Source organism: Prionailurus bengalensis, chromosome C1 (assembly GCF_016509475.1).
Source record: "Prionailurus bengalensis isolate Pbe53 chromosome C1, Fcat_Pben_1.1_paternal_pri, whole genome shotgun sequence".
NCBI lineage: Eukaryota > Metazoa > Chordata > Mammalia > Carnivora > Felidae > Prionailurus > Prionailurus bengalensis.
The window spans coordinates 178,273,066-178,289,857 of NC_057345.1; the positions used below are offsets into that span (position 1 = coordinate 178,273,066).

General features: G+C 39.2%; 1 protein-coding gene across 2 annotated transcripts in view; it reads left to right on the forward strand.

The window, feature by feature from the left end:
- The window catches only part of MFSD6 (major facilitator superfamily domain containing 6), a 78,794-nt gene that overhangs the window by 43,018 nt on the left and 18,984 nt on the right, over window positions 1–16,792 (forward strand). For both annotated transcript variants that reach the window (XM_043577319.1, XM_043577320.1), the window contains exon 3: window positions 9,180–9,277. In XM_043577319.1, the coding sequence (XP_043433254.1) occupies window positions 9,180–9,277 (98 nt within the window). The remainder of the gene's footprint in view (window positions 1–9,179; window positions 9,278–16,792) is intronic.

The window sequence follows — 16,792 nt, forward strand, 5'->3', positions numbered from 1 at the left end:
GGGCTAAGCCCATCTCAGAGACCTCCCAGGCGGGTCTAGAGACCTGAAGTGTTGATGAACACAGCCTGAGTCGGTGGTTGGACCTACACAAGATGGAGACTCTTAGCCCCTGTCTTTGCTGTCCCCTTACAATCCTGTTAGGGGTGTGTGTGGGGGGGGGGGGGTGCCCCTCCCTAATTTCTGTTCCTTACCCAGCCCAAGCCAGATAGTCAGTTTCTGATTATTTGGTTTCAAAGTCTGTCTGCTTGGGGACAGAAATCCTGGCTCACCTTGTGTCCTGCCTTAGCATTGACACCTGAACTTTCTGGGGCTACCTCAGGAGAAATAGGTTTTTGACCCATTTTATCTCATAACAAAATTTTCCTCTTAACTTTTCTTTTTTGATCCAGGATGTTGGGCAGCTGTTGACTGGCATTTGCTTTACTACTTTCCTCTTATGCCATTCCTCTTAATGATTCATCAAAGTTTAAAATGTTAACTGTCTTCTAAAGTCAACTCAAACATATATCCAACTTCCTTGATCCAAAGGCATAGCTGTTACCACAGGCATAACCACACTAGCGTCACCAGGCCCTGTCGCTACTGGTCCGATCCACAGGCGTTTCTTCAGGCCCTTGTCTAGGTCTGACTTCATGTAGGAACCCTGGAGTAGGAACACAGCACATTGTTGTTATCTACCAAAAGAGCCAAAGGGCAAGGGAGCAGGGACCTTGACTTTCACTGGCTAATGGATTTTGAGGCCCCCATTCTGCCTGTCTGGGCCTCTATTTCCTTGTCTTTATAAGACGGTTGGATTTAATGGCTGTGGCTTCTTTGAGTTCTGACTCTAATGATCTAACTTTCTACTGTGGTTGGTTTTAGTATGTGAAAAACCACACATCAGACCTCACTGCTCCCTGCCCACCCCTGCAAAGACTCAGACTCTGAATGGGTTTTGCTGAGAAATCAGAAATGTGCACACAGCCATTCATGCAAATTCATCCAGGCGATGCCATGACAACAGACTGTCTAGTCAGAGATGGGCAATGTGATTTATGACAGTGGATCTGTATAGAGGATTTTCTTTCTGGAAGGCCAGTAGATTTGAATGGAAGTTAGAACTATAAATTATAACTTGGACATTTTTCCATGTACTGGCTCAGAATTTGTAAAAGACTTGGCTGCCCTTGCTGAGATGTTTGCATTTTTATTTTATTTGCATTTTATTTAATGCTAGTGAAGGCAGTTATGACCATTCCTGAGAAAAGTCTACTGCCAGTATGTCTGTGCCCTGGATGACATTTCTTCAGACAAGGTGCAGCCTAGGCCCCACCATGCTGCCTGTTGTAAAAACGTATTAATTAGCACTGTTTGTCAAAGCCTTTCACTCTACATCAACCACTGGAAAAGTAAATAGCAGTCCCCTAGATAACATAAATGAATAAATATAGTTGGATTGGGTTGTACAAACTGCTAACAATTCTTTTCTAAGGGTGCAGCCTCATGCTGACTTCAGAAGCCCAGGGCAGCTACCACTGGCATCATACATTTTATTTCTGATCCACGGAATAAATAGCTCTTGAGTAAAACATGGCATTCTTTACTAAATTTTGTTGGAATTCTAAGTAACCTTGGAGATCATTTTTGTGGCCTGAATTGTGTCCCCTCCCCCAAATTCATATACTGAACTCCTAACCTCTAATACCTCAGAATGTGACTGCATTTGGAGACAGGGTCTTTAAAGAGGTAGTTGAGGGGCACCTGGGTGGCTCAGTCAGTTAAGCGTCTGACTTTGACTTGGGTTATGATCATGTGGTTTGTGGGTTTGAGCCCCATGTTGGGCTCTCTGCTGTCAGCGTGGGGCCTGCTTCGGATCCTCTGTCCCCCTCGCTCTCTGCCTTCCCACACTTGGGCGATCTCTCTCTTTCTCAAAAATAAACATTTAAAAAAATTTAAAGGGTAGTTGAAATGAAGTCATTAGCGTAGACCAGTGTCTAATATAATGGGTGTCCTTATGAGAAAAGGAGATTGGGACACAGGCACACATTGAAGAAAGACCGTGTGAGGACACAAGGAGAAGACAGCCATCTACAAGCCAAGGAGAGAGGCCTTAGAAGAAACTAATACTGCTGATACCTCGATCTTAGATTTCTAGCCTCCAGAATTGTGAGAAAATCAATTCTGCTGTTTAAGTCACCCAGTCTGAGGTATTCGTTATGATAGAGCTAGCAAACTAATACCATCACATAGGCTTAGCTGGGACCCAGTTTAGATTTCTTTCCCCCTAATCCTCGGCAGATGGTTATTTAGTCTTTGGCCGCTTCTAGTGATGTGGAACTTGCTACCTCACAAGGTAGCTAAGATCTTGTCTCACTTAGGACTCTTTCACTTGAGGAAGCAGAAAACCTTACTCAAAGGGGCTTAAGGAAAACAAGGAATGTATTGTCCAACTGCAAAGTCTAGCAGATACCTGTAGGGGTAGCTTTAATCGGAGCTCATATGATGCAGTCAGAACCTGGGTTTCTTCGTCTACCAGCTCTGCCTTCTACTGGGTAGGCTTCCTATGCCTATGCTGAAGTCCCAGGCCGGTCCAGGATCAGATCCAGCTGAAAAGAGAGAATGCTTTATTTTCTTAGTTTCTGCTTAGCAGCTAAAACAATTTCTATTGTACTGACTGCTCACAGGTCTGACTTAGGGTTAACATAGCCCCTTCCCTCCTCAGCAGAAAAGGCCTTTATGAATGTGCCTCATACAGCTTTGTCTCTCCAGTTCTCTCATGGATTTTCCACAGGGCATCTTATCCCAGACTCCCCACTATTCTTTCCCCTCCTTATTGTGGCTCCTTTCTTTTTTGCCAGTGATCTCTTTAATTGTTCCCACTTCCTCCTGTGGTTTGGCCAAAGTCAAGAACAGTGAGACTATTATCTCCTTTTGGTTTGGTCATGATACTCCTTCAGCCTGAATTTTGATGAACTTGTTTAACTCCCTCAAATTTAGCTTAGGGTCAACTAAAACTCTTGAGGCCTTTTTCAAATTAATTGCTATACTAAATGTCAATGTAGAATTTGTATTTTATATATACCTCAGGTCATCTCATGGAAAATTTTTAAACAAAAACTTATATGGGGTGTGTGTGTGTGTGTGTGTGTGTGTGTGTGTGTGTGTGTGTGTGTTTGGTCATCTAACTTTTACCCAAATGGAAACTAGAACAAAACAGCATATTGTGTCTTCCAAGTAGTTGGGTTCCATTAATTAAGGTTCTGTTTTGTTTTGAACATCCTTATTTTTCTACCTAAGATACACACAACCTTAAGAAAAAGTAGACAGATAAACTAAAGGGACAATAGAGAGGAGTAAATATGGCCAGGAACCAGCACAGTGAGCCAGCTGATGATTGCCATAATTATACTCTTAGCTTATCAATCACTGAGAGAGGAAATATTTGAAGGCAGCTAAATAAAGAATGACTTAACACCAACAGAGGCTCAGACTTCACTTTTTCTAGCAGAAAAAAAAAGGAAGTATTGGTAGCTGTACAAACCATAGGTAAATGAATAGTCTTTTTCCTTCAATCACTCTTCGGACATACAATATTGTTCTTATGCTCTGTTCTGCAAGGATGGGTCCGTAGCCAGCTAGGCCTGTTTAATGAAAGGAGCTTGGTGACTTGGTGTCTCTATTGATGATCCCCTTGGCTGTGCTGTGTTTTGTACGGGAGCGCCACTGATTCTTTGAGCTTTGTGGCATGTATGCTAACTCTTAGTCCTCTAGTGAGATGGGCCTGTGGGTACCCAAGAACCCTGTTATCTGCTAGTGCACATGTGTTGAAGATTCACTGCATGATGCTTCAGGAGGCCCTCAGATAAGCAAACAACAGACAGCTGTTCATTGAACTATTGCTTGTTCACAGAAATGACTTAATATTATCTTCAACCATAGCCTATTAACATTAATCACAAATGGTGACAAATATGGACATCCATTTTTTTAATCATCCTAGTTCCAGGTTTTTTTTATAAATCAAATAATTCTTTCACATACCTGTCTCTTATATACACACACACATAAAATTATAAGCATAATATATTTCATAGTTCATATCTTGTTCATCACCGTATCCCTGGCACTTAGCACAGTGTGTTCAGTAAATATTTGTTGAGTGATGTTCTATTTAAAGTATTTATATTTTCCCTCTAGTTATTGAATATTTATTGAGTGCCTACTGTGTGCCAAGCACTGGGGATAAAACCTAGCCAATATTACATGAAACTGATCTCACCCCGCATGAAGCATACAGCCAGGTTGTTGACACACAGGTACAACTGAGATAAGGATTATGAGGAGAGGCACATGATAACAGCTGTGATCACATATAAAGGAATTGAGTGAGATCGGAAGGAAGGGTAGGACATCAGGTCATACTGAGGGATAGGTTGGGACAGTAGCCCAGTGGGTCCATTTGGCATTTGTGTGGCTGGAGGACAGAGAGCTAAGCAGAACATTGTACCAGATAGGCTGCAGAGAAACATGTTTTATAATAGAATCTTGTTTCTATCAGCTGCTTTGTTTCAAAGGTTCCCATTGTGTCACATACATTTTCTGATGATCCAAGTGGTCCTTGAAGTAAATAAGCACTTTCCTGAAGTCTCTAGAGAGAGACTGCCATTTCCTTTGTCCAGGAAGAATACAATAATGGTGATGCTGATTATTTTATGTCCTTTTCTTAACTATTTGTGTCTATATGGTTTACTTACATTCAATCTCACAACAAATTCAAAATATAGCAATAATATTGAATAGTAGCTAGGATATCATATTGTTTTCATAATTTTTTTAAAGTTTATTTTAATTACTTTGAGAGACAGAGAACGGGAGGGGCAGAGAGAGAATCCCAAGCAGACTCCACACTGTCAGTGCAGAGCCCAGTGTGGGACTTGAACCCACAAACTGTGAAATCATGATCCTAGCTGAAGTCGAGTTGAATGCTTAACCAACTGAGACACCCAGGAGCCCCCCAAAATACTAGTTTTACTATAAAATAACCACCAATTTGTCCTTCCAATACTGTGAATTGTGGTTGTATAAGAAATTATAATGTCATAAACACTTTTTTTCTCCTGTTATATTTTGCTCAAATACAGAATCAAGGTGCAGGGGCACTTTGTCAAGGTGACACTTGTCACACGTTTGACAAGTGATTTGGGTTTTCCATGGTGTAGTTGTTTTCTGCTAAAGCATTTGCTTCCTACCAATCGTGTTCATCCTCTTTATAGAGAAGTTCACTTATATCAACCACCTATTCTAAAATTGCCTTTATTTCTTGCCTAATTTTATGCTTACTGACTTCCTGTTGTGAAATAGGAAAGCGATGAGGTTGTCTCTGAGCTTCTTCATTATAGATGCTCATTAGGTATCTGTATCTCAGTGAGAAGCATTTTTCACCCTATTCTTCTGTACTTCCAGACCTCATAGTGCTCAGGAATATTCTAGGACTCTGAACATGTGCTTTATATTCAGTATAAAGAATTTGACCGTCCAGAAGATGATCTAGTAAAACATTTTTAATTTCTTTTTATTCCAAATCCTTAATTTCATAGGTGTGCATGAATTCATTTGCTAGCACTGCCACAATAAAGCACCACAGATTGGATGGCTTAAACAACTAGAAATTTATTTCCTGAACAGTTCTGGAAGCTAAAAGTCCAAGATCAAGATGTCAGCAGGTTTTATTTCTTCCGAGGAACTCTCCACTGTCTTCATCCCAGCCTTCTCTCTGTGCCTGTCTCTGACCTGTTCTGTTCTCTTCTTATCAGGACACCAGTCATACTGGATTAGGACCCACCCATGCGACATCATTTAAATGTCGTATTTAATGATATGTATTTAATGTTACGTATACGTATTTAAAGGCCCTATCTCCTTATATAGTCACACTCCAAGGTACTGAGGGTTAGGACCTGGGACTTCAACATATGAAATTCAGGGGACACAATTCAGCCCATAACAGTGAATGAAATGTCAGTTTAAAAATTTTTTTAATGTTTATTTATTTTTGAGAAGCAGGGGAGGGGCAGAGAGAGAGGGAGCTACAGAATCCAAAGCAGGCTCCAGGCTCCAAGCTGTCAGCACAGAGCCCGATGCGGGGCTCGAACCCACGAACCGTGGGATCACGACCTGAGCCAAAGTTGGACATGTAACCGACTGAGCCACCCAGGTGCCCCTGCCTGTTATTAATCTTAAAGTTGAGCGTCTGACTTCAGCAGGGATAATAACATCTACTCTGCAGGTTTGTTATAATTAGAACACAGTGAATCACCCAAAATAAGCACTCAATAAATTGTAGCATTATTATTATTGTTGTTAGTAGTAGTAGTAGTAGTAGTAATTATTTTAAAGAAAAGCATCCAAGTACCCTCTTGTTTTCTGACAGTACTTTTATTCCAGAATTCCAAAAGAGAGAGAAACACTATCATTTCGTCCTCATCAACCATTCTGGGGTAGCCAGTGCTTCAAGAAATCAGCAAGAGTAAAATTGTGAATTGTGAGCAGAAAGGCAGCATTTTGACCCATGAAAAGGGAAAAGAATTAGATATGTATTTATTGAATAGTCACTGAAAAGTATTTCAGCAACCTAAGAATCTCTTTAATACGTGAAAGGGATATTTAAACTGACATATCACTGGGAAGCTGTGTGGCATGACCTAGACGAGTGGTTCTTTACCCTGGCTTAGTATCTGAATAAACTGGGGAGGTTTCTAAAGCACAGTGTGTGGGTTCCAGCCAGAGAGATCTTTATTGAGACTAGCATGGGCCTTGACATCTGTCGTTTTTAATAGTTACCTGAGTAAATCTGATGTATAGCCAAGAACTAATGAGCTAGATCAGGGCTTAGCAGGCTTCAGCCCTTGGGCCAAATCTGGCCTGCTGCCTGTTTCTGTATGGCCCAGAACTAAAGGTGGTTTCTGTATTTTTAAGTGGTTGAAAAAAGTCAAAGAAGAATAATATTTTGTGATGCATAAAAACTACAGTTGACCTTTGAACAACATGGGTTTGAACTGTACAGGTCCTCTTATACACAGAATTTTTCAATAAATATAGTATGGTACTGCAAATGTATTTTCCTTATGTTTTCCTTAGTAACATTTCCTTTATCTTATTATTAGAATATAGTATATAATACATATAACATATAAAATACATTGACTGTTTATGTTATTGGTAAGGCTTCCAGTCAATAGTAGGCTATTGGTAGTTAAGTTTTAGGGGAATCAAAAGTTATATGTGGATTTCCTACTATGCAGGGGGTTGGCACCTCTAATCCCTGCATTGTTTAGAGGTCAGCTGTCTATGAAATTTAAATTTCACTGTTTATAATTCAAATCTTACTGGAATACAGCCATCCATGCTCCCTCATGTACATATCGTCTATGCTGCTTTCACACTACAGTGGCCAGGTTGAGTAGTGGCAACAGACCTACAAAGCCTAAACTATTTTATGTATGGCCCTTTACAGAAAATGTTTACTGACCCCTGAGGCTATGTCAGGGTCATCAACAGAGTTAGATTAGAACTTAAAAAGGAGACATGGGTTGTGTCATTTGTATGTTTGTGTGATGTATTTTGCATTTTAATTTCCTGTGGGCTTTTTGTTGTTGTTTCCCAGCAGAAGGACCCTTGTTGATGGATCTGTATAGCAAGTTTCTTCAGGAAATTTTTATCAAACAGGATCTAAACATATGCTTTTTTCCTCAAAACATTCAAGTACAAAGAACATAATGTCCACAGAATATGATAACCCAGACCTTTTCAACACTGAAGATCTCCTAAATCTCTTTTAATATCTATTTCCATCCCATCCCTGCCCCTCAACCCTTTTGTCTTTCTTCCCATCCTTCTGTTCCCTATTTGTGGTTAATATCAGCTGGATGCCTCAAAGCATTTCCTTTCCTTGATCCAGTGTTGGGAAAAGAGAACAATGTTTATTTGATGATTTTAATATAAAAATATAGTTGAGCAAGATGAGGAAAATACCATTGACTGTTATATCGGCTTATTTCTTTTACCTTTGAATTTTCATTCACTTGAATTAAGAAAAAAAAAAGCATTAAGATTAGAAAATTAAAGAAAATGGAAAACAAGTTAGAAAGAGAAATCCCTAGGGGTGCCTGGGTGGCTCAGTCAGTTAAGCATCTGACTCTTGATTTCAGCTCAGGTCATGATCTCGTGGTTTGTGAGATCAAGCCCCACATGGTGCTCTGTACTAACAGCACAGAGTCTGCTTGGGATTCTGTCTCTCTCCCTCTGTCTCTGCCCCTCCTCCACTTGTGTGTGCTCACTTGTTCTCTCTCTCTCTCAAAATCAATAACTAAACTTCAAAAAAAAAAAGATTAAATAAAAAAAAGAGAGAAATCTCTACCATCAGGCTGTGTTTTATACAAAGAAACAACCACCGTTTACTTCCAAACCAGCTCATCCAGTTCAGAAAGACAGAGAATGTAACGTACCACTTAAGGCCTTTATTTATTTTGTTTTTCTCACAATTTTGGTGGTGGTACGTATGAGGGGGGAAAGTGATGTTGATATATATTTATTAGTTTGGTAAGCATATGATATCATGGATTTATTTGTAAATAATGAAGATGTGTCAATTGAACTGACAGGAAAAAGTATTTGATCTCCAAATTGTTTATTATTCATCATCGGATGATAGTTTTCGATGACCTTGAGAGTCTCCTTATAAAACTTGGTGTCTTCGATATTGCATGTGAGACCAAGTTCATATTCATGTTCTCATTTTTATCCTGTCCTTCCCCCATCAGAGTGAAGTAGCTATAATCCCAGCATGTTTACCCTACAGCCACCTGGAAGGAAGCCAGTAATGTCATTAGACATGGCAGTGTGCCCAGGCTATCTTAAAAAAGCATCAGCTCTGCTCCTAATTAAGTTTCAGGAAGGGTGATGGTCACTTTTATATTAACAAGTGTTTTTTGAAAAGGCTGACGGCAGATACGTTAGAAGCAGCCTTCTTTCTCCTAAGAGTTCCTGGTTAACTTGAATTGTCTTTTAGCTTGCCCACTCCTAAGTTTGAACACTGCTGGATGATGGATGGTTTGGGCAGGGGAAGACATAGGTAATATTTGCATGCTTTATGCCTCATTCCAGGGCCTCATCTTCTTCTCCCCAACCCCCCTTTTTTTTAGGGTTCTGTACATTGGCCTGGCTTGCAATACGGCTCGCTATATTTATATTTCCTACCTGGAAAATGCCTGGACTGTTCTCCCCATGGAAGTTCTTCAAGGTAAGTTAACAGCTGGAATTAGAATTATTTTTCTACCTGACTGAGCTATGACTGTGTAAAAGTTGAGTGGCCTTCAGCATGTGACTCTGTGAAGGAAGGGCAGTCCTACTGTTTTATAGGATTTTGAAATGGTTGTTAAGGAAGAGGTGACATCAGGGGAGTTGGCTCTTCAGTTACTCTGAGCGTTCTGTGTTTGTTGAGCCAAACAAAGCTGGATTTGTCCCACACCCTTGTGATTAAACAAAGAAAAAGGAACTCTGGAATAAACTGTTATGTACAATTGTTAGGCATGCACATCCAAAGGTAGTTTTAAGTATTAAAGGATTTATCTTTTAAAGGCTTTGGTATTTTGGTGTTTGTAGGTTAACTATAGATACTGGAAAAGGTTGTCATAATTATTTTATTTCTTCAGTTACTTTGATCACATCTAGTGATTTACAACTAAAGCTTTACAGTCAAGATTTTCCCATGAACTTTTAAAAGCTTTGCTCAAATATCCTGATGTGAGTTCTTCTCTTTGCTTCATTGGACTGTTTCCCTTCAACATATAACTTCGAAAAAAAAATTTTAGGAGTCCCTGGCCATATGCCTTAGGAGCAATGAAAACTTGGATTTCTATACAAAGTTCATTGCCATATTCGCTCATATAATCTAGACTGTGTATTGAAAACCCTTGTAGCTGCTTGGCTGAGCCATTTGGTGGTTGGCATTATGATTAAAATAAAGGTTCAGGACAAGATGATTGGAATTGAGGTCTTCTGGGACATCCCAGGCTCCTAAATCATTAATTGTACTAAATAGTATGTGATTATACACAATTTCATTAGCTTTAGAGACTGCCATTATTATTTTCCAACACTGAGGATACAAATATAGCACAATCAACATAATTTCTCATCATGATCTGTAAGATGAAACAAAATGTATAAAATGCAAACACCAAATCCCATTGTGGCATTGAAAAAAAAAACTATCCTTATTGAAAGGAAACATAATTTATATTCACATTATAATAAAATTAAAATATATACATAATCTAAAGGTGCTTTTCTCAGGTCTGGCGCAATAGTATAATTGATGAAAGGGGATTTTATTTGTAACAGGAAATGGAAATTTGGTCTTATAAGAAATTATTGTTCATAATAATTAGAACTCTGAAAGAGTCTTTTTTTTTTTAATGTTTATTTTTGAGGGGTGGGGGGTGGGTGCAGAGAGAGAGGGAGACACAGAATCCAAAGCAGGCTCCAGGCTCTGAGCTATCAGCACAGAGCCCAACAAGGGGCTCGAACTCATGAACCATGAGATCATGAGCTAAGCCGAAGTCAGATGCTTAACCAACTTAGCCACACAGGTGCTCCTCTGAAAGTCTTGAGGCAGAGCACATACCTCAGCATTGTGTCATTTAAGAATAACAAAGCACTAAATATGGACTGCAGGAAAGACTTGTGTAATAACATGGCAAATGCAACACAGTTCTTTGATATCCCATTTTTAGTCCTATTGTATGAGGCAGGATTCTTGCCTCTTTATTAATTGGTATGCCACAGTGTGCAGACTCTACATTAAAAAGCTAACTGGTATGCCCGTAGAAAACAAAGCATATTGTAATAATATATGCATATATCTTTCTTTCTCCTTTTAATTTGATATGAATTAAATGACATAAGTGACTCAAGAAAAGAGAGCAGAAGAGAAGCTTTTTAATTAACTGGTTAAAGGAACAAAAGAGGAATTTTATAAAAGGGAAAAAATAAATGTTGTTATGAATCAAAAAAACTTTTTTCCTATTAATTTATCAAAGGTATATTAAATAACTACAAGAGTCAGGTAGCATGCTGGGAATGTAATAAAGGTAATAAAATGTAATAAAAAATAATATATTAACTAGGGCCCCAAGGTCTCCCCATCTGTTCTGGAAGCTGGATATGTAAACACATAATTACTACAGCATGTTAGATGGAATCAGAAAAATGTACCAGGTAACAGAGAAGCTCCTTGGAAGGAGCAGGGAGTGGAATGGTAAAGATATTATTTAAAGATTTCCCAAGGAAATCACTTATGACCTGGAGTTTGAAGGGTGCATAGGAATCCACTCTGGCATAGAGAAAATGCCACAGAGCCATGTGCCAGAGCTAAGACATGGAAAGCAGAATGGCAACTTCAGGGAAACTAAGTGTATGCCATGGCTAGAGCTTGATGGGTTTGTCATCATCATCCCAAGCTGCCAACCCAGGACATATTTACATAATACTATGGATACCTCAGAGTGGTTATCCCAGGATTTAGGGAGCTGGCCATGTTTGAATCCAAACAGGAATTCTGCTTCCCATGGCAGGCTATAGTTTATACCTCTGTCGTTCATTTTATTTTCCCCTGTGCTCTTAGAAATCTAGTTCCTGATCTGAAGCAAGTGAAAGGGGGATCTGTAAATACCTAGAGTCACTTTGTCTCACAGAGGGCTCTGTGACCACTTCTAAGAGTTCTTTGTGTCTAAGACTGGAGGAGACCGTTTGATACCCTAGCAGAAGTGAGTGCTGAGTGTGTTTTGTTTGTACAATGGAAACAAAATCCCTTGCCTTTGTTAGACCCATGCGCTCCCCACAGAAAATAGTGGATCACCCACGTGGAATAAATCCGGCATCACAGAAATGCACTTCTGACTGAAGAGGTTTGTTTTGCCAGTCTGGATTCTTCCACCTTTACAGGTGTCGTCCAAGTGCTTTCAAGTCTTTGTGCTTAAGGCAGCTCTACTTAGGATGTAGGAGAGACAAGAAAAAATGATGAAAAAACACTGAGTTAATTATAGGACAAGCCCACTATCATAATAGATGCTCCTTCATTCCTTGACTGGAATTGTTACTGATGATTACCAGAGACCTAGTCTTGGCCAGGGGTGGGGGGTGGGGGTGTAGAGCATCTTGACAGTGAATAGTCAGCACTTCCATTCCCAGCCAGTGCAATATAAGACAATCTTCTTTAAAAAAAATAGAGGTGAGGTCTATCTCTTCATCCTGTTACCCCTTGCCTCATCCCCAGAACACCATGAGAACTAGTATCACCTAGTGGACACCAGAATAGGAGGAGACAAGGGATGTGCTTTATTCCCTATCTTCCACTGCCCGTCTCTCCCTCTTTGGGACTGAATGTAACAGGTAAGACTGTTGGATAATGGTGGGAATTGTGAGGATGTTTCTTTTCCCAAGATCTTTTATATTTAGTGGCCAGTATTCTTGTATTCTCTTGCAGGCTTATCCTTTTAGCAGTTCAGCTACCATCTGCAGCAAACATGTTGTTCTGTAAGCAGTTGGCAGCACCATATAGAGAAGCAGAAGACATATTTCCTGCCCATAAGGAGCCTGCCATTTATTTTAAAAAGAGACAGTGGGTCTAAGTCCCTAAAAGTATTGGTGGGTACAGTGGAAGGAGTAGGAGAGTTTATGTATATTTCTCAAGATCTCATTTTTAAAGACCTATAGGAATTTTCTCTGTTACTTTTGTACAAGAAACTTTTAAACATTCATGGTTGTGATCAAGCATATCTATTTGTTATAAAGATCAAAAACAGATATTTTATGCTCCTTCCTATGCAGGTACTGGTTGTGAATCCTTACTAACTTTGAGATGAATGTGATCAAAATTATTCTTGCTATAAAATGCGTTTAAGGCGAGTAAGGCCAGTGTAGTAGGGCTGCTGTAACAAAAGAGGTCCTTCGAGGTACTTGAATGGTTTAAGCACTGACAGGTGCAAATGAGGTCTGTGTCAGGTCCTTCTCTGCAGGATGCTCTATCAATGGGAGCTGGGTTAAGATTTTGATGAAAGATGTTCTTCATTTTTACCAGTAGGAGGGCTTGAACTGATATTTATGAAGTTTTGCTCCTATTTAGTATGCCAATTCAGCCAAATAAGAACTGTGTTTTCCTTCCTCTTATGTTCTGGAAGATCATGGAGACATTATGAAAGGATAGTGCAGTCCTTATCTGACAGCAGCAATTCTAGACATGACTCTAGTCTGTTAGCATCAATATTGGAAATTGTCTGTCTGGCTTAACCCTTGAAACACAAGTCGCTTGCCACATGAATATGCAGGATAGAAAAAATGCTCTGGGTTTAGCTTTTCAGTTGATAAACTAACATATAAAAGTCACTGGTGTTAACTGTTAAAATCATTTTTTAAATCAGAATTGTCTTATAAATTGCAGTAGAGCAATTTTATTCTGTGTCACTCCCATGGTTTATTTAGTTACTAAAACTCTTATATAACTTTTTCTTTGAAATAGGCATTATTTTGTCCACCTAAAATTCACTTTAAATGTCTTCTGCTTCAAGAATCCTGTTCTGGGCATTTTATCCCATACTTGGCTCTTCCTTTTCTGAATTGTTCTTAGATTTATGGACTGTGTTATATAGTTTAGTACTTAATTGCTATCCAATTATTTTACAAATACTAGTTTAACCTCATGATTTAGTTTTAATTCTTTATTTTTTTATTTAAATTCATTAGTTAACATACAGTGTAGTCTTGGTTTCAGAAGTAGGACCCAGTGATTTATCTCTTACGTATGACACCCAGTGCTAATCCCTAAAAGTGCCCTCCTTAGTGCCCATCACCCACTCAGCCCACCGCCACCCACCTCCTCTCCAGAAACTCTGTTTGTTCTCTGTATCTAAGTCTCTTGTGGTTTGCCTCCCTCTCTGTTTTTATCTTGTTTTTCCTTCCCTTCCTCTATCTTCATCGGTCTTGTTTCTTAAATTCCACATGTGAGTGAAATCATATTTGTCTTTCTCTGACTTACTTCGGTTAGCATGATACATTCTAGTTCCATCCACATTGTTGCAAATGGCAAGATTTCATTCTTTTTCATCACTGAGTAATAGTCCACTGTATGTATGTACGTGTATATCTATATTGATATAGATATAGATATAGATATACCACATCTTCTCTATCCATTCATTAGTCCATGGACATTTGACTCTTTCCATAATTTGGCTATTGTTGATAGTGCTGCTATAAACATTAGGGTGCATGTGCCCCTTTGAAGCAGTACACCTGTATCCTTTGGATAAATACTTAGTACTGCAATTGCTGGGTCATAGGGTAGTTCTATTTTTAATTGTTTAAGGAATCTCCACACTGTTTTCCAGAGTGGCTGCAAAGGTTTGCATTCCTACCAGCAGTGCAAAAGGGTTCCCCTTTTCCTACATCCTTGCCAACATCTGTTGTTTGATGAGTTGTTGATTTTAGCTATTCTGACAGGTGTGAGGTGGTATCTCATTGTGGTTTTGATTTGTATTTCCCTGACAGTGAGTGATGTTGAGCATTTTCTCATGTGTCTGTTAGCCATCTGGATGTCTTCTTTGGAAAAGTGTCTATTCATGTCTTTTGCCCATTTTTTAATTGGATTATTTGATTTTTGGGTGTTGAGTTTGGTAAGTTCTCTATAGTTTTTGGATACTAACCCTTTATCTGATACGTCATTTGGAAACATCTTCTCCCATTACGTCAGTTACCTTTTAGTTTTGTTGATTTGTTGATTGTTTCCTTCACTGTGCAGAAGCTTTTTATCTTGATGAGGTCTCAACAGTTCATTTTTACTTTTATTTCCCTTACCTCCCTTCGGAGACATGTCAAGTAGAAGTTGCTGTGGCCTAGGTCAAAGAGGTTGTTGCTTGTTTTCTTCTGTGGGATTTTGATGGTTTCCTGTCTCACATTTAGGTCTTTCATCCATTTTGAATTTATTTTTGTGTATGGTGTAAGAAAGTGGTCCGGTTTCACTCTTCTGCAAGTTGTCGTCCAGTTTTCCCAGCTGAAGAGACTGTCTTTTTTTCATTGGATACTCTTTCCTGCTTTGTCGAAGATTAGTTGGCCATGTATCTGTGGGTCCATTTCTGGGTTCTCTCTTCTATTCCATTGATCTGTGGGTCTGTTTATATGCCAGTACCATACTGTCTTAATGATTACAGCTTTGTAATACAGCTGTAATACAGTTTAAAGTCTGAAATTGTGATGCCTCTAGCTTTGGTTTTCTTTTTCAACAATACTTTGGCTATTTGAGGTCCTTTGTGGTTCCATACAAATTTTAGGATTGTTTGTTCTAGCTCTGTGAAGAATGCTGGTGCTATTTTCATAAAGACTACATTGAATGTATAGATTGCTTTGGGTACTATAGACATTTAACAATATTTGTTCTTCCAATCCATGAGCATGGAATGTTTCTGCATTTCTTTGTGTTGTCTTCAGTTTCTTTCATAAGCTTTCTGTAGTTTTCAGCATATAGATCTTTTACCTCTTTGGTTAGGTTTATTCCTAGGTATCTTGTGGTTTTTGGTACAATTGTAAATAGCATTGATTCCTTGATTTCTCTTTCTGCTCCTTCATTATTGATGTATAGAAATGCAACCAATTTCTGTACCTTGATTCTATATCCTGCGACTTTGCTGAATTCATGGATCAGCTCTAGCCGTTTTTTGGTGGAGTCTTTTGGGTTTTCCATGTAGAGTATCATTTCATCTGTAAAGTTTGACTTCTTCCTTGCCAATTTGGATGCCTTTTCTTTCTTTTTGTTGTCTGATTGTTGAGGCTAGGACTTCCAGTACTATGTTGAACAGTGGTGAGAGTGGACAACTGTGTCATGTTCCTGATCTTAGGGGGAAAGCCCTCAGGTTTTCTCCATTGAGGATGATATTAGCTGTGGGCCTTTCATATATGGCTTTTATGATGTTGAGGTATGTTCCTTCTATCCTCTTGAGGATTTTTATCAAGAATGGATGCTGTATTTTGTCAAATGCTTTTTCTATATCTATTGAAAGGATCATATGGTTCTTATCCTTTCTTTTATTAATGTGATGTATCATGTTGATTAATTTGTGAATATTAAAAAAATTTTTTTTTAATGTTTATTTATTTTTGAGACAGAGAGAGACAGAGCATGAACAGGGGAGGGGCAGAGAGAGAGGGAGACACAGAATCTGAAACAGTCTCCAGGCTCTGAGCTGTCAGCACAGAGCCCGACACGGGGCTCGAACTCACGGACCATGAGATCATGACCTGAGCTGAAGTCAGACGCTTAACCGACCAAGCCACCCAGGCGCCCCTAATTTGTGAATATTAAACCAGTCCTGAAGCCCAGGAATAAATCCCACTTGATCATGGTGAATAATTCTTTTAATATACTGTTCAATTCCATTTGCTAGTATCTTGTTGAGAATTTTTGCAGCCAGATTCATCAGGGGTATTGACTGTAATTCTCCTTTTTAGTGGGGTCTTTGTCTATTTTGGAATCAAGGTAATGCTGGCTTCATAGAATGAGTTTGGAAGCTTTTCTTCCAGTCCTATTTTTTTGGAATAGTTTAAGGAGAATAGGTGTTAACTCTTCTTTAAATGTCTGGTGGAGGGGTAACTGGATGGCTCAGCTGGTTAAGTGTCCAGCTTTGGCTTAGGTCATGATCTCATCATGAGTTCAAACCCCACATCAGGCTCTCTGCTGTCAGCACCGAACCTCTGTGGATCCTCT